This window comes from Varanus komodoensis, unplaced genomic scaffold (assembly GCF_004798865.1).
Source record: "Varanus komodoensis strain SLA01 unplaced genomic scaffold, ASM479886v1 scaffold26, whole genome shotgun sequence".
Taxonomy (NCBI): Eukaryota; Metazoa; Chordata; class Lepidosauria; order Squamata; family Varanidae; genus Varanus; species Varanus komodoensis.
In genome coordinates, this window is record NW_025335684.1 from 4,421,076 (window position 1) to 4,442,288 (window position 21,213).

Below are 21,213 nucleotides of genomic sequence, written 5' to 3' on the forward strand. Positions count from 1 at the left end.
CTGGAGAAAGACAGCCCCCTCTGATCTGGCATTTATTAAACAGTGTCCAAGCAGCCCTTTCCCCTTTCTGTAATCACTTCCACCAATCCCATTTTAAAACTGTTTTTCAGTTCAGGTTATAGCCTGGTACGGGTTGCAATAAACTATGGGCGATGCTTCAAACTTAATAAAGAATTAAATTCATTTCTCCTCTGTTCACATCAACCACAGGAATGGAGATGAAATTCAGAGCATGCTTTTTACAGCTCTGATTTAAAACCACATCCCAGGGCTGGAATCGTGATTGTTTATGAATGTGGACTTGTTGTGGTTTTCGACAGAGATAAGTGTGCAGCAGCTTAATAAATTATGAAAAGAAATGAGTACATTTTTTAATTAAGGAATGTCAAGTACAATTACTGCTTTTTGGCCTGACCAGCAAGGGTCAGCAATAATTGATATTGAGAGAGAACTTCCAGCAAGCAGCCAGTGAGAAATGGCTGGCTTTGTTGCATTTCCCCATTGCTGAGTGATAGATCTGGGCTCCGCTCTGATCAGAACTGCCAAGAAAACCCCAGGTTTGCTAGCTATACGCAGGCCTAACTCGAGACCTTCTTACGCAGAAAATCCAGCACTCCTTCCCCCTTCCCCACCACCCGAGAAAGCAGCCACCCTCCCCTACCACGGCCAGCTGTCTTCATTCCACTTTATTGCGTTGCTCAAGGCCAGCCCCGTGCTTGACTCAATCCGCTGGCACGTATCAGCCTAGCATGGAGTGTTGGCGGCTCATCGATGGCTGGACTCATTCTCGGGGGGAGTGTGTGGGCTGCGCCCGTGCTTGGTAGGGAGACGGTGCCAGGTTCCATTCCCAGCATCCCCAGGTAGGTCTGGGAAAGGCCCTGCCTCCATCCCATGTAGAGGATGCTAAGCCAGGTGGCACAATGGGATTATCCGGATGATCCCTTTATCTGAAGCAGTGTGCCCCATGGCTGTGACGACAAGGGGGCTCAGGGTCAGTCCCTGACATTGCTGGGTAGCACTGGCAAAGACCCCGGAGAGCCGTTCACTGCCAATCTGCAGGTGGCTGGTCTGACTCACTGAAAGGCAGCTGCTTCGGCTTCTGTATTCTGACCGTAACTTGAAAAGACCACATGTGCTGCACACCGTTTGCCCAGTCATTGCAGGGACTTGCCTTCTATAACTCGCATGCTTCAGAAAAGCTGTGTGTTTCTGAAGCTTACGCTTTCTTCAGTTTTCCAGCACTCAATGTATAATTGCTCTGTGATTTCTTGCAGGCAGGTCCCCCTGTTCTGCTTGGGGAATGCATGTGCGTTTCTAATTACCCATTACGGAAAGGGTCCACCAATCCGCACATGAGCTTCTGAGCACGCAGGCATTTGGTTGGGAATTCGGCACGGACGGCAGCATACCCTGCGTGCCTTCGTATGAAAGATTCCTCTCTAAATCACCTGTCCTTCCCCCACTTTGGTCTCCTAGTCCTATGTTTTACAGCTATTCCATTACTAGGAACTTGCTATAAAAGAAATTTATGGACCAAGTTGTCTCAATTAAAAAAACAAAGTTGAAAATTGGCTTTTTTCCCATGTTAAGTAACAGTGCCATTAGCTGTTTAAGTGTCAACCTCAGGAATCTCCACATAAATTATCCTTTAGAAACCAGACAAAATTCGACCTTCCTTTGGAGATTTTATTTTTCTTTCCACGGTTCTATTAGCTGGGGCATTTGTATCCATCATGGTGCCCATCTGAAGTGTTGACTGCTCGTAAACGTCCTAAGTAATAATGTGCCGACTCCTGTGGTTTGTTTCTGTTTTCGTGATATTCTGCTGTTGGTCTTCTCGTAGAGAACTGCCTCACCCCCCTCAGAACCTTCTGGCTACGCTGAACTCTTCCTTCAGCCGCAGCGTGATCCTCTCCTGGGTGCGTCCCTTTGATGGAAACAGCCCCGTTCTTCACTACATCGTCGAACTATCCGAGAACAGTAAGTGTGGCAAAACCGGCCTCGCCCATTGGTGCCCTTGGCCTGTTCTCACTTTCTCTCGAGCTGTTTCGCCCCACTGTGAAGCTGCTGGCCCTCTCTTCTCTGCAGGAGGTTCAGATAGGCTTCTGAAAAGAACAGTGCTTTCCCCCGGCACGTGCTGCCTTTCTCTGATGCACCTGGGGAATCTGACTGGAAGCGCCCATCTGCTGCGCGGGCTGCTGCGCATGGCATTACGTCGAGCTTAAAATGCCAGGGCCGACTTCCCTGATGTTCGCTGCAGGAGCTGCAGATAGGTAGCCCTGGCACTCCTCTGGCATTTGGGCTGTGTCTGTTGTCATGGAAACCACCTCTACGAACTCTAATGCAATCTCACCATCGGGGCTCGTTAGCACCAGAGCACAGTTAAATGGCTCCACGCTCCCTGCATGCTCCTCCTCCTCTGCCCTTCGTCACCATCAGGGCATGCGCCACTGAAAGCATATTCTTTCCTTTCTTCTAAAATCCAGCGCATTAGGTGCATTTTGAGGATATCTCCCTGCCCCCCCTCAACTGCTGCTGTCAGCCAGGACATGGGGTGGACAAGGCTTCCCCCACTAATCCCCCCTGTTTAGCTGCTTTCATCTGTGTCTGTCCCATCATCTGCATGGAAGCTCTGGAGTCCTGCCATTGGCAGCGGGGAGAGGGGAAGGGATGAAGAAAGGAACCAGGGCGGCGGTGGTGGCACCGTTTGGAGAAGCCGCAACTCCAAGAAGACAGAAGGGGAAGCGTCGCATTCCAAGGAGGCCGCCTCCCTTCGTGCCTTTCGGTCTTCCCCCACTTCTAACCCCTTTACACTTTCCTCCCCGTGCCTCTTCCTTTATCACACGCAACTGCCACACAACTCCTCTGCTAGATGCAGCCAAGCAAGGGAGGTTCATGTGAGTACATGAGGACATCTCAGTGGAGGGTCTTCTCCTTCGGATACACAGAATTTCATGGCAAATGGAAAGGCCTAAGGTGCATGTACGTAAATATACTAGATCTTGACTTTCTGGGTTGTATGTCTGGTCTGCTGCGGGGTCCATGGCCTTTTGTCGCACTGCGCTGTGCTGCGTACTTCAGTCACGTCGTTGTTTCTCTGGCCATTCTCGGCAGACAAACTCCAGAATCTAAATGCAACCTTGGTATTCAGTGTCTAGAAAGGTGGGCTTGTCCATGCAGTTTTGAGTGGCTTTCCAATATAATCCAGAGTATCGGGGTTGGCAGGACTCTGTTTGTGGAAATAAGGATGACACTGTCAATTGGAAAATACAGTAATTCGCCTCTAAAAATCTGTAAGCAGCTCAGCAGAGATCTGATAACATGCTACAGAAATTGCTTCGATAATCCTGGAGAGTACGAAGGGATTTTCTGAACTCTCACACGCTGTCAGACAAATCCAATGATTTTGGCTGATGGCACTGTAATCTGCCATAGACAAGGTCTCTGTGCATATCAGATACATGAACTTCACTCAGCTTTGTAGCTGTAAGCACACAAAGCAACAAGACACAGCGCAGGAAGTGAGGACACGAGTCAGAGCACCTTCCCTTTCGCTAGACCGGTCTAATCATTTAGGGGTGCCCACGATTCAGATGGCCAGCTTCCGGCCTGAATGCAGGTCTCTGCTTCTAGCTGCCCATAGACTCGTTAGGCCACTTGGAGCAAATCACGAGCTCTTGCTTTGCATCCACTGCGTCGAAAGAAAAAAGAAAGGACAAGGGCATACCTCGAAGGGCTGCAGGAAGGCTAGGCCGAATGAAGGCTTGGCGACACTTTTCACCGCAGACCCACACAAATGATACATCGCTCATTACAAGTTAGAAGTTATGGGTTGATGATGCAGCCGTGGGTTAGTTCAGAGAGTGGGGGTACCATCAACAGTGGGGATCTGCCCAGGTTGGGCACGAGTGGACGACACGGACCACTTCTGACCAACAGGATGTACCCCAGTTGCCACGAACCAAGGTTCTCCCTTCAAACAATCACCCGCCACAGACCACTTCCTTGCGACTCTCTTCATTGCTGCCAAGTGCAAATCATCCGGAACAGATCTCCGAGCATGCACAGAGCGGACTGTTGACCCCAGTCTAGGAACCCTGCATGCCAGGGCCCCGTACCCTTGGAAGGGGCTCTCTGAAGGGGGCACGCCTCCTCTCCACATGCTGCTCATTCGAATGGGCCTCCTGTCTCTGCTGATGCCATGCCACGGGCTTGATCGCAGCGGCCTGGCTGCACTGGAGAATTTCTCATCCCCAGAGACCTTTCCTGCTAGCTGTGCAGCTCGGCAATTTCCAGGAACTGCCTGGCTTGGCAAAGCACCTGGCCTTGAGATAATCTCCTCCTCCTCCTCCTGCATCCCAAAATCTTGAGCTATCCCATCTGCTGCAGTCACACTGAGATATTCTTTACTGTCCAATTCTAAATTGTCGTCTGGGATGCAGCCAACAGTCTGTGGGAATCATTGCCCAAGTCCGTCATCCTGCCTGCTCCCAACGCCAGTGGGTTCAAAGCATGCCACCAATCTCCTGCACATTGGCCTTTGCAGAAGAAGACAGTAATAGACAATTGTTCTCACAGGACAGATGTAGGCTACCTCGGGTATGATGGAAGAGGGAACATACTAACAACTTGAATATTTTTGGAAAAAGGCTGCCGTTCATGGAGGGTTGTTCTATATGGAAGGTCAAATGAGGCAGTAGAATTCTGGCTGGTGCTACTTCAGTTGCATGTTGTATTTTTGTGGGCTCCCCCCAAAACAAGCAAAGCTTTCTCTGCATTCTGTGAAGGAAAAAACACAGCAGGTTGTGCTAGTGACCCACTGTGCTAATTTATACAGGGCTCCTTAACATGTGAAAGCATTCAAAAACACAAGGCCCTGCCCAAATGCTGAAGTATGATCGTTCCAGATTCCCTAATCTCAATCGTATTGTGCATAACGTATGGAATGTCTCTCACTGGCTGAAATCCAATCCTTTTTAATAATACTGATCCGAAAAAAGTAAAATAATCAAATACCGTGTAGTATTTGTATACATTCCAAGGTTAATTAATAGTCTTCTATGGTTTGCCACTGGTGTCCCAGATCTGCAAACCCACAACTCCTAGCTGCCTCCCTGCGTATTCTTAATTGCATTTAAATATTCATTATTTCCTGCAATTACAGGTACAAGAATATGTGGGCACTTCCTTTCTTTGTGTCTCACCAATGAAACAAGAAAAATATGTAGGGACAACGGAAAAGGAAGCGAGTTCATGCCTGTGTGTTTGGGTAATAGAAGAAAATCTTTGGAATCATGCAATCTAAGCACAGGATTAGCGCTTTCATTTTCAGCCTGCTCTTATGGATTTTCTGTCCCCTGTGCTATAAAGCAGGGTAGGTGTCATGTCAGGTGTTACTTGCCAGCATTCTTCTCTGGCGCGGCACTTGATATTACACATAATGGGCATTGCTTTTCTCTCCTACCTGAAAAATCTCCCAGTTCTTTCTTACAGGTATTTTCGTTCATTGTCTCTCTTTGTGGGTTGCCGTCCTTGTTTTCTTCCTGGCACATGTCTCAGGCATGTTACTTCGTGTTTGCTGTTCTGCAGATAGAAGCAGATGGTATCCTATGTGCAATTTTTTCCAGTGGCCCAGGGTGTATTCACAAATGTGATGCTATGGAATTTTAATACTGTTTGGGCTTTTCATCAAGAAGGAGTTTGTCCATAACGTCTCTGATGCCAGGCTGTGATTTGTATTTCTTCATTGGTTCCCCCTTTGGACTGTTAAGGAATGAATGACTTTGCAGGAACTTTAGCATATGTTACATAGACTGTGCAATCTGGCAGAAAAAGACCCCTTAAAATATTGGTTTTTAGCTGAAGAACAGTGAAAGAAGGTCCATTTTAGCAAGTCCAAGCAGACATATTATTTGGTGTGTGGATGGCAAGCCAGTAATTTTCCCTCAGGTACATTTATATGCTTTTCCTTCAGCATAATTTCATTGTGAAAAAGGAACACACATGTAAGATACCGGTGAACAAACAGTGAGATGCCAAGCACAGTTCTCTAAGAGCCCCAGTGTTCAAGAGGACAGTAATCAGATTTTGCTGCTACTGTTTCAGTGGCTTTTGTTCTGTGTGAGTATAATCTGTTTGGAAATGGTCTCGTAGAGGTTTAGTTTTAAGAATACGAGACTCACAGAAGCACCTGCTTTCTCTGTTCCCTGAGTACACTATGGAAATAGCCAGGCTCCAGCTAAGAAAAGGGGAAATGGACGTTATAATAGAAATTAAGCTGGGAATCCTTGGTTCAGTATCGTTTTAGTTCCATGCAGTTCACAGTAAAGATTTTTGTCAGAGTACCTGCCTCCCTGGAAGCCCTCTGCCACTTTTCTCCCCCTGTTTCCATCTTATGCATAAGCACTATTTATATACCACATTTTCCACAGATTTCATGTGCTCAAAGCAGTTTGCAGAAAAGACAATTTAAGTACAATAACCATAGCAAATAAAAGTACACTGCAATATAACATTGGCACTTTAACAATTACAACTCATTTAAAATGTATCAGAAGTTAACCATGTCTAATTCCAGTAATACCAACATTATTCCCACATTAAGCAAGTCATGCGACGGTTCATATTAAGGGACCCAACACTAAGATAGCTCGGCTACATAAAACTAGCAATAAAGAGGACAAGATAAAGCTAACAACGTTGAATTACCCTTAGCAACTTCCTCCAGTGAAGTAGATTATAACTTTATATGGAAACACAACCAAGGTGTCTACCTACAAACTCCTGCTTTTGTTAGATAAGACAGTCACACACAAGAATTCCAACTTGGGAACCAGACGAAAGGAACCATCTAGCATGTCGGACAGCCGAACCCGCTGCAGCGGAAGAGGCAGTCCCATGTCTTGCCAGGATGGTCTTATGGGAGCTCCCTCTTCAAAGAACCAGTAGTTGCAAGATGAAAGAAGCATCTCCTTTGGCAAATGTCCTCATTTCAGGAAGAAGACCTACGACACTCTTGTACCTTGGACAGCTCCCAGCACTAAGGATCGTCGGGCACCTTGCAATGATTGCCAATTCCTCCTCAACAGGTTTTTTTTTAAAGTAAGGATAGGAAGACACAGGAGGAGTTACACACTGAAGACCAGGACCTTTGGACCCTCCCACACACCTATAAAATTCCATGAATGGGCAGAATGAGGCAGAATTGGGGGCTTGTTTTAGAAGCCCCCAGTGCCTGTCTGTCTCTATCTCTCAGGGACTTTGACATTTCATTTCCTGGAGAGATATGTTTCATTAGCAATGCTGCCTGGAAATGACCTTATCAAAGTAATGATGGGTTGTTTCCGGAGGGTTCCATCCAATATTACTCCAATTTAAGTCCTTTGGGTTTAACCTAAGTAGGACTGCCATCTGATACGACCCACAAATGTCATGTTCTAAGGCTTTGCTTCTCCCCTCAGCATCATTCAGAACAACTTTGTTCTCCTGGGAGATCATTCTGCTGGGAATATTTGCATCTTTTGCATCTTTTTGTATTGCATAATGTTGATTATTAACTTGTTCATTCATCTATTGGGGTGACCACCATTTTTGACCACTTAGACTTTTCCAGCAGCAGGAAAACACTAGAGAAGACAAATAAATGGAATTTATTTTGCCTTGACCCACAAAGCATAGGTCATGGATGGATAGAAAGAATCACAGAGAGATCAGCTCATTTCTTGAGACAGTCTGTGGAGCCACCCCCACCCCTCCTCTCCAAAGCTGCCCCCTCAATAATTACTCATTTGTAAAATTAATACAGCACACTGGCAGCAGCGTTGAGGGCACATTAAGAACGAGAAAAGTTTTTCTTTCTGCTTTTCCTTCCTTGCCTGTTGCTCTGCCGTAGTGTATAACACAGCAGGGGTTCTGAGCAGTGCTCCTTGAGTGCTGAAGTCACGTCAAGAGAGATTGAGAACTCTCCCTTCCCCCTCTCATATCTTTCTGGTGCTGCCACTACAATAAAAATAAAGCAATAACATGACTGCAGACAGGGAAGCTGGGAATGGCACTTTGAGCTTGGGGTGAGGGTCCTTTCTTGTGATCTGAGCCAGAGAAGGCTCTTAAAAGCTTGCCTCTCCTTTGAGACAGCCTCAGTGGGTCCTGAGAATTCATATCTGAGCCAGGCTCAGGTGAGCTCTCATGGCAACCCTAGAAGAGGCAGCCGAAGCCAACCAAAGGAAGAAACAAAGAGGGCCAGGGGTCTCATGGGAGTGGAGCATGGAGAGGCCCTGGTGACCAGGCCCTGATCCAGTGGTCCTCTCTCGGCAGCTTCGGCTATGCCTCAGCTCCTGCAAATGTTTCCTAGCATGGTGCCAAGGAACTCCTTGTTTCTAGGGACCTGAACTTCATCTCAAATCGTATCCATCCACAGTAGGCATTATATTTTTGAAAGCTGACAACTGAAAATGGAAGTTATTTCAGGCCGTGTCAGTTGCAGCCCAGGAAAGAATAAGCACAGCCTGAGAATATATTCTAGAGTAGCTTACACAAAATGAAAGATTAGCACTGTCTGTTCAGTATAATGGAGGCTTATTTAATAGCTTGACCCAGCGCATCTCTTCTCAGTGCTGTGGAGCTTCCCAAGCTTTCTGGGTCAGGCGAGTGACAGTAATCCTCAAGGGAAGGGGAAGTGGGTGTTGACATTTTTATGGAATGTTTCCTATTCTGGAAGCAGGGCAGAAAAGGGCAACCAAAAATGATGTGGCATATGGAAGTCTCTTGTCCTTTTTTATGCTGTGGAACAAGCTGCTTTATTATTCAGCCTTTTTGTTATATGCTTAAGGGAGGAGCAGCCTTTGAAAAGGTTTAGTTTGATTGTCAAGAGAAGGTTTGCTATTTAAATTTTAAAGGTACTCTGCGAACTTGCTGAATCCTTGGCTCCATGAGAAGGGAAATCTCCCCCTCAAACCAGTTTTTTCTGTGCAAAGCAGAGTGCCCAGGAGATGAATAGGGTTCGTTTATATTAGTTTTCAGTTTAATCTCTCTTCCTGCCAGATCTTTTATCTTCTACCAGGAGAAGGGGAAAAGAATAAATAAAGTATTCTACAGATGCAGCATATAAACACAGCACAACCCTAAGCGGGTGGAGAGATTAATAGGCTCCGTTGTTGAATCAAACTGTTCACTAGATCGAACGGCTTGGGTTAAGCACTCTTGAGTGGTGTTTACACTTGTGGTAAACAAATGGAACAGAATTGCTCCAGGAAACAAACGGGTGACAATTAGCTCATTTGTGGACATTCTGCATTCTAGTTAGTGTCTGCTCTTCCATTTTCTTGATTAAACTCCTTCAGGCTGCTTATTAATTCAGCCCGGCCTTTGTTTCTGCTTCCCATTCATTTTTGTCATGCTCTTTGGACACTAGAGAAACAAACGCCTTTTTGATTCATAAGAGGACCTCTGTGAAAGTATAGCAAACAGTGGTACAAGAAGCAATCCATGAGGTGGGGAAAGGACTGTCTTTGCTGTGTTCTGTCCCTGTGTTGCATAGCCCTGGGTTCCATTCAGCTCCAAAACAGCATTTTTCCCACATCTTGGTGCTCAGCACTTTTGCATGGAATTCAGTCTCCTTCCCACTGTCTTCACTGAAAACTTTTTTTCTGCTCAGGATTCCAACAGAAATCACAGTTTAGCAAGAATTAAACTTGCGGGGCTCTTTCAAAGTTTACAAATGCATCCCTTGTGTTGTAGCGACTGCATCTGGGGCTGAGAAGTTGTCTTCCTGCTAACATGTGCTTGCTTCTCACTCCCACTATCCCCAAATTTGGCTCCCACACAGAAGTGTATCATTGGATGACTTCAAACAGCATCATGCCATGCCAGCAGAACTTGACTGCTCCAGGAAAGCCCCACGGATAGGACTTCCATTTCCCCTCACATTAGACTCTTCACTGGAGTCTGCTAGCTCGTTTAACTCCAAGTCATCAACTGTAATAGTCACGTACAACAGTGATATGAACGAACGCTGATATTTGGCACCAGGGCAACAAGAACAGGAGAAAATCCAGTGTGTGCCCTGAAGAAGCCAAGGGGTACTCAATGGGATGTTGCAAAGCCAAGGAGGGATGGAGAAAAGAACGTCTCACCACCGACTGGTTTTTGGGGACAATTCAAAATTATGCATGCGGCTTGGCAGCGCCACCAGGCTGAGCTGGCTCAGATGTTAACAAGCATATTGGACAGGTTCTACCAAAAGGATGGTGAAGCAGTCGCTGGGGCTCAGCAGGCCACATGGTGCTCCTCCTCGGTGTCCAAATGCCAGCATAGTTTCCTGACACTATGCCAAGGTCTTGTGGCCTTCAGCTTGTTGGGAAGGACACCAGAGTCAATTGCTGTGGAGCTGCCTTCCCCAGTCATTCTATAGAGAAGAGCTGCTTTTGCTGTGAAAATGAGACTGTTTGCCTTATTGATGCCCTTTCACCTCCTCTCTCTCTCCAGAAGGGGGCCGAGAGTTTGTGTATATTGGCAGACTCTTCAGGAGAGGCAAGGGGGATCTTCGTAAAAGCCATGGCAGGAGACATGGTCTTGTTTTGAGCCTGGGAAGTGGAATTGATATGTTGCTCACCCAGGCAATCTCAGAGACCCGTGCAGCATCTCCCAGCTTATTCGGGAAACAAATGTTGTTCTTCAGCTGTTCACTTGTGTTCGACTATAAGCGTTCCTATGGGCCAAATCTCGCCACACTTTTCAATCTCGTGCCACCTCTTTCAGCTGAACTATGCTCTGGCCCACATCGTTTTTAATGGAGTCTAACCACCCTGCTGTTTGGCAACCTGGTTTTCTCTTGCCACTCAGGATTCTAAATAGAGCTCCCGAAAAGGGGTGTGTAAGCTTCCTTTCACTCGTTTATATTCTGTATCTATATTTCATCATTATATAAACGTACATCATCTTTGACACAGGTAGGTTTGTTTCTTTCTAAGTATCTGCAGATCTAATCTGAGGTGCTTTGGCTGAAGCAGGCGGTTAATTCCTGGGGTTAAAACAAGAAGGCAAATGTTCTGACCTGCAGGCATGAAGCAACATTTGTGTTTATTAGGTTATCTTACAGTGCATTTCCAGGGGTGTTTAGAAAGCTGTTATTTGGCTTAGTAGTGTGATTTCCTAGGGGAAAAACCCTCAGTCCAATAAATCCAGATGGATTTAGCATGCACACATCACTGAATCTTAGCTATCACAGATAAGGTGGAATCTTTTGTCAGGCCAGCTTTGAGTAGATGGCTTCCTGCAAGTTTTCAGGCTTCACTTAACTCCTCTTCAAGTGATCCTCGGTTCTAATATTCCTCGTTTTAGTCCCCCAGCAATCAACCTTTCTCGTCACAAAACCTGTTATAATAAAATATATTTTGAGCATAGAAACACAGCTTTGGTCATTCCAATAGCAGTGAGGTCCAGGGGACACTACTTGCTTCTTAGTGAGTCCGTGATGCACAGAATCAGTGAGTATATGTCGATGAGAAATTTCCCCAGATTGGCAGAGATTTTGGCCAGCTTCTTTTCACTATCACACATAATTAGTAGTTCCTCACAGTGACCGCAAAGTGACAGCAATACAAGCCTGGGTTCGATACCTGGATGCGATCCTCTTTTGGCAAGGTCTTTGAAGTTGCTTTTTCGTCTGGGAACAGAAGTTCAAAGGAGCACTCTCTCCCCTGCTCCCCGTCCACCCCCGCCCCCAACTGCTGCGTTACATTTTAAAGATCAGTTTAGGAAAGATTGCCACACTCTGACCCTTTTCGTGAAGACTGTCGCTTTCCAGGGGCCTGAAATACCTAATGAGAGCGCTCCCAACAAGAGACTCGTTGCCTTTTTTCGCACCAGTTCCCGGCTGTTGTCCCCTAGAGCAGCGGCTGATGCTGCAATGTCATTCCAGCCCCCCAGAGACTTCCTGGGAGCCTGCTTCTCTTGCACTGCGTGGCCTGCAGCCAGTCAAGAGCTGTGCAGTGGCAGGATGATGTCACAGCCTCCCTGGCTAATCCGTTTTCCCCGGACACCGGCAGCTCTGAGTGTTGATCTGAAACCATGGCTGGGCTCCAGTCAGAAAGAGGGATAAAGGAAACCTGCTCTAGGACAAGGCATATTTAGGCGCAAAAGAAGTCCTCAAGCTTTCACCAGCCAGCCATGTAGGACTTTCTTCTGTCCAAACATGCATAAGATTGCACCCTGACTCAAGGCTTCCCAAATAGGCAAGCACTTTATTTATTTATTAGATTTGCATCCCGCTTCTCCCTTCCAGGGAACTCAAAGTAGCCTGATCCTTCACCTCTTCCCCCTCTCAGTCTTATCCCCACAGCAGCCCTGTAAGACCAGCTGGACTGAGAGCCTGTGACTGGCCCAAAGTCACCCGGTCGGCTCCATGGCCGAGCGGGGACTCGAACCCAGGTCCCCCGGGGCCCAGTTTCACACTCTTAATCACTACACTCCCCCCTCCCCCGGCTTTTTTCCTTTTACAGCAATCCATAAAAGTGGAAGGCTCCTTCAACACCCACGGAATATTTTCCACATCCTCCTCAACTTATTGATAGCATCATCCTAGGATGGAAAGGAGAGAGCACACATTCTGTTCCCAAAATATTTCAGGTTTTCCTGTTGCGAATCCAATGCGGGGAGTCAGGAAACTCAGCGTGTGGAACAGACAAGCTAGCGATGGGGTGGCTTTCGGCACTTTCACTCACTTTACCTTACTTCAGGGGATTCCCCCTCCGAAATCTGCAGGCAAACAATTTTCTCAGCACAAGTAAAACACACAGGCACTCTTCCAGGCATGCAGATTCCCCACCAGACTCGCAGCGGCGATGAGCCGATTTGGCTGAGAAACGATACCTGCATGGAAGCTGTGGGAAGAAGATATTTCAGGGTAGCTGTGAATTTCATTGGCGTCTTCAGCCAGAGTTACTCATGGGTGTGGTACTGCAAATGGACTGCCAAACAGATGGGTTGAGCAATACACAGCCCATCTGTCTTTATCACGCTCATTTCCTCCTTTATTAAAATGTTAATGAATATAGTTTTTATTTATTATGCAGTGACATGTGCAGCATCCCCTTTCAGTGGAGGTGCAGTCTGCTGGAGCACGTGGTCTGATGGGGAAGTGTCTTCCTTTCCCAGGGAGAAACTTATCCTGGAACTTTCTCCTGCGGAAGTTAAAGGAACTGCTGCCAGTTCAAAACAACTTTTATCCTTGGCAGGAATGTTAAAAGACTGGTTTAAAAGGGGGCAGGAAAAAGTATAGACTAGGGAGGGTGTTTTAATCCCCCTCTGTAAAGCAATGCTGTGTGTGTATAGACAGACAGTATTTTTATACAAGCCTTTAACTATATTCCCAAGAGGACAAGTCAAGGAATGAATCAAGCGAATGCAGTTCCAGCTGCCACTGTGGGCTAAGGTGCGATGCCAGAGACTTCAAGGAAGAAGTGGATGTTGAGATAGGAAGCAAAAGAGGAAGAGGCGGCATAACGTGGGTATCCTGGGAATGAAATTACTGTGTTAAGCAACAAGGCTAGGCGTGGGTATTGCAGAAGAGAAGGATGCATGATCCAGCTTTGGTCGCTGGGAGGCATCACTCTTTGAGAAAGGAACTTCAAAGAAAATCTTCATTTGCACCATGCAATTTCTAGGACTGTATTGGCCAAACAGTGAATTTAGATGGAATAAAACCATTTCAAGCTTGTAACAGAAAAGGTCTGTGAACTTCTGAACTGCTTTCAGAATGTTGCTGTGTATGGAGGTTAACACAATGATAAATATATGAATCCTGGTTCCTTGAATGCATTTTCAAATACTTCTGTGAATGGGTATGACTTGAGAAAGGCACTCATATCATTAACAGGTAATGCCAGAAAACAACCTTAAGAAGATTAAGGTTCTTCAACTTAGCAAAGGACAACTAAGGGAAGTTGTGATAGGGGTTTATAAAATAATTACAAGGTAGCTTCAAAAAGTGTGTTTTAATTGGACTTTAATCTGTTCTTCTTTGAAAAGGTATCCATTGCTAATGACGGTATTGTGGTAAACAGTGCTCTACAACTGAAGAAGAAATGACAGTTTCTCCAAAAAAATAAATTGCAAGCATTTTTGAAGTCAAGCAATCTGTTGCTTTCATTAACGATTCTCAAAAAATCCCCAATATTGAACTAGTTCCATATTTATGTTAATCAGCTAAGCAGTTGATTAATAACATGAAAACAAGACTATTAATTGACCAGCAGCCCAGTCCTAAGAGCAGTTACTTTCCAGCAAGGGCCATTGATTTGAACTGAGTTTGCTTTTTCTCAGTAAATGTGTTAAGTATTGGGGTGTAACTGCTCTCTCTTCCTCGTAATTAAACCGGAGCCAATGAGGCTAAATACGTTTGCCAGGTGTCATGGTTTAATGGGTTTATGGATTGAGTTGTAAGAAACCTTTGATCTGTTGATTGTCCTAACTTGGAAATCATGAGTAAGGAGTTTTCTTTGAGGCCTTTTATGTTTCCCTCTGTGGGTCTTGGTGGCACACAGAAAGGGTAAGGCTGAAATACAAGACTAAACCAGGCAGCAAAAGACGGTGATGGTGGCAGCGGCTGTGTGAAGAAGCTACGCAGGGAATTGCGCTCTCCTTTGCTGGGTCTTCTGGCTCCTCCTTACCTCATGATTTGCAATGAGAGGGGGTTAAACTAGTCACATGCGGATGTAATTGGGATGACTGGAATTCTGTTCCTTTCCATCAGATTCCCCCTGGAAAGTGCATCTCTCTGACATTGATCCAAAGATGACCACCATCACTGTGAGTGGACTAACCCCAGCCCGTACCTACCAGTTTAGAGTGTGTGCAGTTAACCAAGTGGGCAGGGGCCAGTACAGCATAGAAACCAGCAGGTACAGTTAAATGAACTCCCTCCGTGAATATCGGATCGGTTGCACTTCTTGGGGGACAAAACTATTTATCCGGCTAGGTAGTCTGACAATAAGGACCCCTGCATGGACATGGCCTTCACATCTGGCCATTCCCAGTAAGGCACCTGCTTCAAGCCACTGGCAGCTGTGGACAGAAACCTCACGCTCTTTTATTAGAAGAGTTCAAGCTGTTGTCCCTTGCACATGTTTTCATCATTTGATGGTGTGATGAATTTCCCAGGAAGTTGAAAGGGGTAATAGGTGTACTGCCAGCACAGAGAATGGGAGACTCCGGACGGATCCCAGGTTCATTCTCTTGCCACAGGGAGTTCCACCCCAATAACTCCTTTGATTTTCTAAACATTTTGGGCGATTTCAAGGTCTCATGAATTATCTGCTGTGCATCTCTGAATGGTGGTGGACTCTCAAGAAGTTGGGCCCAGCCCCTGAGGTCTTTGCGCCTCAACATAAAGTTTAGGGTGGTTACCTGTCTTTGGCCGGGCCCAGGCTCAGCTGCAGAGGCCTAAAATAATTGTTTGTGGGGTTAACTGTGTAACAGCTGCAGTGTGTCCCGGGGGCATTGATCTGGCCTCCTTTTGGAATCGAGCTGCACAGGACATTAAAAATGACTACCACTTTTGATTAAAAATGTATCAGTGCTTCTATCCGAGCCAGAGACTTCCTGGGGACTTTGAACCAGTTTTTTAATGTGGGTATCTAAGGTTGGGGGAGCGAACGGAAGGAAACCATTTGAGAAGAATTACAGATTCTGGGCGACAGCATGTGAACTCACTCAGGCTTGCAGTCTTTGTAACGGATCGTGGCAAGCTGGATCATTCAGATAGAATAAGCTCGGCACAGCAGCTGTCTTGCTTGTTGCTTGCTTAACTGATTTTCTATTATGTTGATTTGTTACAACTATTTCAAGCATGTCTACAGCAACTGAACTATGTTACTTTCTAGTTAGACCTCTGTAAACAAAACTAGATTGCCTTCAAGTGGAGACAAGATATGCAGAAGTTGGTTTACCAGCTTGATTCGTGTTTGCTTGCACCTAGGTTGATGCTTCCCGAGGAACCACCAAGTGCCCCACCTAAAAATATTGTGGCGAGTGGGAGGACCAATCAGTCCATCATGGTCCAGTGGCAACCCCCTCCTGAAAGCGAACACAATGGGGTTCTGCATGGGTACATCTTACGGTAAGTGGCCTTCGTGTGCCTTGAAGGTAAGAAGTCTGGAACGGAAGCTGTGAGTAAGGTGGAGATGCACCAGGCAAATCAAAGTTCAACGAGAAGGTGTTAATAGATCTCACCAAATTTTCCCGCAAGGGATTACCCTCAGAGATATGGAATGAATCTCAAGCCTAGGTTGGAACAGAGGTTCTGAGATTGCCTTGTTCTCCAGCTTGAATCGATGTCAGAGTTGTAGAGTTGTTCCTGGAGTGATTTATTTCCCACTTTTAGCCCATCTAACTCATAATTTCACACCAGGCTGACCAGAGTTCAGTGGAGTTTCCGCCTCTCCAGCGGTCACTCAAAAGCTTCCTAGCACATATTCTCTACAACAGGCTTCACCCAGCTGTTGAATGGCCTTGGATAATGGGAGTTGCAGTCCAACGCCTCTGGAAAGCAGCAGGCTGGAGAAGCTGCAAGACCAGAACGGTGTGGGACCTACAGTTAGTCGGCCAAGTCCAGTTTCAAATCTTTGCTCAGCTGCAAAGCTCCCAGTTGATCTTGGGCCAGTGACTAATTCTCAGCCTAACCTGGTTTGTTGTAAAGGTGAAAAAAGGAAATACTGTTCAGAGGGCCTTGAAGAAAGGTGTGATCGTAATAGGATTATGATCACTAGATTGACAGGGTGGTTTCCTTCCATGCCTTTTTCTTTTGCTCTAAGGAATGTGCTGCTGGGCAAGCAGAACAATATTAGGAGAGTTTTGGAAACCCCTCCGTGCTGGACAGTGGTTACCACTTTTGAACCGAGTCTAATGTGGAATGAAGGGGTTTGTTCCAGGGATTTTAAAAACCGTTGGTTCATGTTCTTGTCTGTGTTGGGACCCACAGCAGTGCAAGAAAATACCGGGAATAATTCAAACACTCCCCAATAGCACAGCAGTAGTTTCTGCTCTTTTTCCCACTTTCACTGGCAGAACTGATAGCAGCAACGCTGAACTAGTTGATGCTTTATGGCTATTGATCCTTCTGACAATTGCTCTTATTTTAACCAATGTTTCAAGCAGATCTTTTGTGTTCGGTCGGTTGATGAGATCTCATTGACCGATGGACATCCTTAAAGCTAAGTTCACAGGATAGGGTGAACACACTTAAAATGAATATTACACCTCAAATTGATTATATTTTGCATGGTGTTCCTGGAGTTATACCTAACAAATATTTTCAAAAGCTTAATAATTTTGATTCATCATTTTTATGGATTCTGCCCCACTGTAAATATCCTTGCAAAGGATGCAGCTTTCAATTATTAGACGATCTTTGCTTATCCGTGAAGAAAATTAGGAGGGTAGGTACTCGGAGCAGGGCCTTCTCTGGGGTGGCGCCCAATCTATGGAATGCGCTCCCCAGAGAGGTCCACCTGGCGCCGTCGTTATTTGTTTTTTGGCGCCAGGCGAAGACCTTTTTATTCAAACGTTATTTTAATTGTTAATATTTTTTATTTTATTCTTTGGCCAGGGCGGCTTAATTTATATTGTTTCATAGGATGTTATTTATTTTTGTTTGTGAGCCGCCCCAAGGCTTCGGCGAATGGGGCAGCATAGAAATTCCCTAAATAAAATAAATAAATAATCGTCACAGGCTTATCTGGCAACCAGTACTAAATTGTGGTCTTTTCCACAAAGACTAGACTTTTCTGCCTGGTCAGTTCTGTAATCATCATGCATTGATCCTTTTGGAACTGGTTTGCATTGGATTCTCGCTATACCAGAACGGAGAGGATGCATCCTGGCATTACAGTAGCTGGAGAGGTGCAGCACTTTTTTCCGTAGCTGTTGCAGCTGGACACATTTTTCATGCAAAATTAACACTTTGGGGAAATCTGGATTTAAAGATCAGCAAGAAAACACTTATTCGGTGGAGCATCGATCAGCTCATAGGTCCTGAAAATAACATCCTGTCATTTTCTGTTTTGTGTGCTAATTATAAATTGATGCAGTGGTTGAATGGCATTTGAAACATTTTTTAGAATCCAGGTTGGCTCTGTTGTTTTCACAGCTTCTGAGCCACCAGTGTCATTGGAAGTATTGATTGATGCTGAATGGCGACATCAGCCTACAGCCTATGCCTATAAATATCTATTATCAGTGAATAAATATGATATACGGGGCCTTCAGCTAGATTGGTATAATGAATTGGGGCACCCCATTTGCCTAACCAGAGCAGCACTTTATTGCCATCTATTTCAGAAGGTGTAATGGATCTTATGTTACATCTAATCTAGCAAACTTGGATGCTTTGTGTAGAGTAGACACCACAAGGTCTTTTTGATAAGGGCTTGATTAAATGGCCAGTTGTTGGAGGTGGATGCAGCTCATGCTTCTCTGGTGCGTATGTTCTGCCAATGCCCAGTGGCTACTTTCTTTTGGGAGAAGGTAATAATTTGGATAAATTCGGTGATGGAACGTTCTTTAATATTTAATGGTGCACATGTTCTTCTTAATTATCTCCCTGTCCCTTGGAATTTAGCGCAAGGTCAATGCAAATGGATTTCCCATGCCCTTTTGACAACTAAAATGCTGCCGCTACCACACTGGAAGGATGAAGGAGCACCAGTGGTACCATAATGGGGTGTAGGAGTTAAGGAAACTTTTGGTTTTTTGAAAAGTGTCTTTGGCATAGTCTATGAATGGACAAATACATCAATATTTGAGTGGCCTTTGTTGAAGTTTATATATATTTACTTTCAATAATAGCTTTCTTCATACAAAATATGCAGGGATATTTATCATACATGCCTTTAGTGTTACCCTTAAATCTTATGTAAGAAAACCGTAACACTTTATTTTGGTTTTTTTTCTTCCCACCACCCCTTCTCACTGTTGTTGTTTAGATTTTGTTCCACAGAACACAGTAAAAAACAAACAGAAGGTACCAGTATTTCAAATTGTCACATAACTCTCATGATAAGTGCATAATAATAATGTGAATTAATATCTATTAATTAGTGAGTTCAAACTGAGCGTACACAGTGTAGGCCATTGTACTTGGCATCTTGTACTAGACGCTCGATGATGAATTCTTGGAACAGAAAATGGCGTGGCTGGGTCCTGAACTAATCTAGTCCCAACGGTTTTGCTCTCTCTGCTAATTTTTACTGAATCTTGCTGATTTGCTTTTTATGACCTTGAGATGTTGGTCCTCCATGCTCTATCCCTGCCCTCGCAAGACCTGTCGCACACCAACTGCCCAACCAGAACAGACCGGCCTGATGAAAAGCGACCCCCCCCCCCCAAAGTTTGCTTTCAGCGCTGCTCCAGCGCAGGCCGCAAGCTTCTCCTTGGGCTTCTCCTCTTCCCAGCTGGAGTCCGTCCAGATGCCTGCAGTCGGGAGTCGACACTCCGTGGCTGCATATTTAAAGCCAGAGAGAGGCCACGTGTTGTGTGCCTGTCAGGTGCAGGCACTGCCTGGTGCAGAAGCGGACTGCCTTTCGGCCATCCGGTCACTAGACTATCTGAAGGTCTCCCGAGCCTTCAGCAGTGATATTTGTCAAAGGCCCACTGAGGGAAGCCCACGCGGCATTTCCAACTGGCCATCACCTGCCCTCCTCCTGCCCCGAAGGGACACGCGGCATTTTGGGGGCCAGGGCTTCTCAGCAAGTCAGCAGCACTGTCACAGACATTTTCCGCACTTCACCGGCCTTCGGTCGGGCAGGCAAGCAGAGCAGCGAGCTGCATGGAGTGAAGCCGGCTGTCCCTCCACCGAAGCCGGCCGTTGTCTGAATGGCCTCGCGGCACCTATCCAGTCAGAGGCCTGGAAGTTCACAGGCAGAGAGTCTCAGGCCCAAGCATATGGCCCTCCTGGTTCCCCACCCAGCCTGTAAAATCCTCCAGTAAGGGCCAGTTCCCTCCCAGTTCGCTGTGCGACTGGGGAGGGGTGTTGCCTCCAGGCACAGGGACGCGGAACTCTAACAAGGCTGGTTGGTTGCAGAGAGACTGCTCCGAGCCCACGGTCCCACTTGAGGCAGCCCTTCCCTTCAGCCACCTCTCCTCATGGGAAAGGCTGGGACTAAGGAGAGGGAGCCACCAGCCCAAGACACTCCTGAGGCACAAGGTGAGGCCCGAGTGCAGCCGGCTCAGTGCGCATCACTCGGTGTATGTGAGCCCCTGTGGTGGCATGTGTGAATTCTGTGCATGAGAGAGAGAGGATATACTTGTGCAGCAGGTGTGTGCAAAGGAGTGCCCCCCCCCCCCACTGCTGAAGGGAGGCCATCCGTAGCCTTGTTCCCGGGGACCAAAGATGTTCTCAGCACTGCATTTAGCTAATGCCCAAATAGCCCCAAATGTGGATATACCGGGGGTCAAACCTGGTGCCTTCTGCATGCACAGAGAGGTGGCTCCCCCACGGCCTTCTGATCAGCCCGGAAAGCGGGGGATAATGGGTTTCCTGCTGGGGCTGCGTGGGGCAGGAGTAGGAAGGTGATAGAACTGCACCCGGGCTTTGGGCTAGTCTTTCGAAGTGTGGATTCAGAGCAACCTCTTGTCAACCACAACTGTTGCCTGTGGCAAGAGCAAAGCACTGCGAAAAACACTGGACCGATGCTCAGAATGGCAGCCCCCGTATCCAGTCCCTCCCCTTCCAAAACAGCAAGTTCAATTTGACTCGTGTCTTCACATCAGTGCAGAGTGCTCTTCCCACCCTGCACAGTTGCACCAGCTACCTCTGGAGGGCAGAGAAGCCCAGACTGTAAATGATTTCAGGACATGGAATAAATCAAACCAGACGCTGCAGACAGACTCGGGAAACTTGACGCAAACTGCTGTTTTTGGCACCAGCTGCGTGCTCTTTGTCTCCATGCAGCGTTCAGGGCTGGCAGCAAGCAGGCTCAAGGAGAACCTGCCTCGTCACCCAAGCCCCTTTCCCTATTTGTGGCGTGTTAATTTAGGGGTAAGTGGAAGTGCGAGCAAGAGAACTATTTCTATGTCTGCCTTTTCCCTGACTCATAATGCCTCATTTGCAAGTCAGACTGGTATTTAGTGTACTTATTTCAGATATGCGGATTAGCATGTTCTGAGCAGCCCCTGCACAGTGTCTTCCTGCTGAAGAAAGAACATTCATCCCCGCCTCTC

General features: G+C 46.4%; 1 protein-coding gene across 3 annotated transcripts in view; it reads left to right on the forward strand.

Moving 5' to 3' along the window:
* The window catches only part of SDK1 (sidekick cell adhesion molecule 1), a 482,213-nt gene that overhangs the window by 307,564 nt on the left and 153,436 nt on the right, over positions 1-21,213 (forward strand). For all 3 annotated transcript variants that reach the window (XM_044433572.1, XM_044433573.1, XM_044433574.1), the window contains 3 exons: positions 1,844-1,980; positions 14,750-14,897; positions 15,974-16,114. In XM_044433572.1, coding sequence (XP_044289507.1) covers positions 1,844-1,980; positions 14,750-14,897; positions 15,974-16,114 — 426 coding nt within the window. The remainder of the gene's footprint in view (positions 1-1,843; positions 1,981-14,749; positions 14,898-15,973; positions 16,115-21,213) is intronic.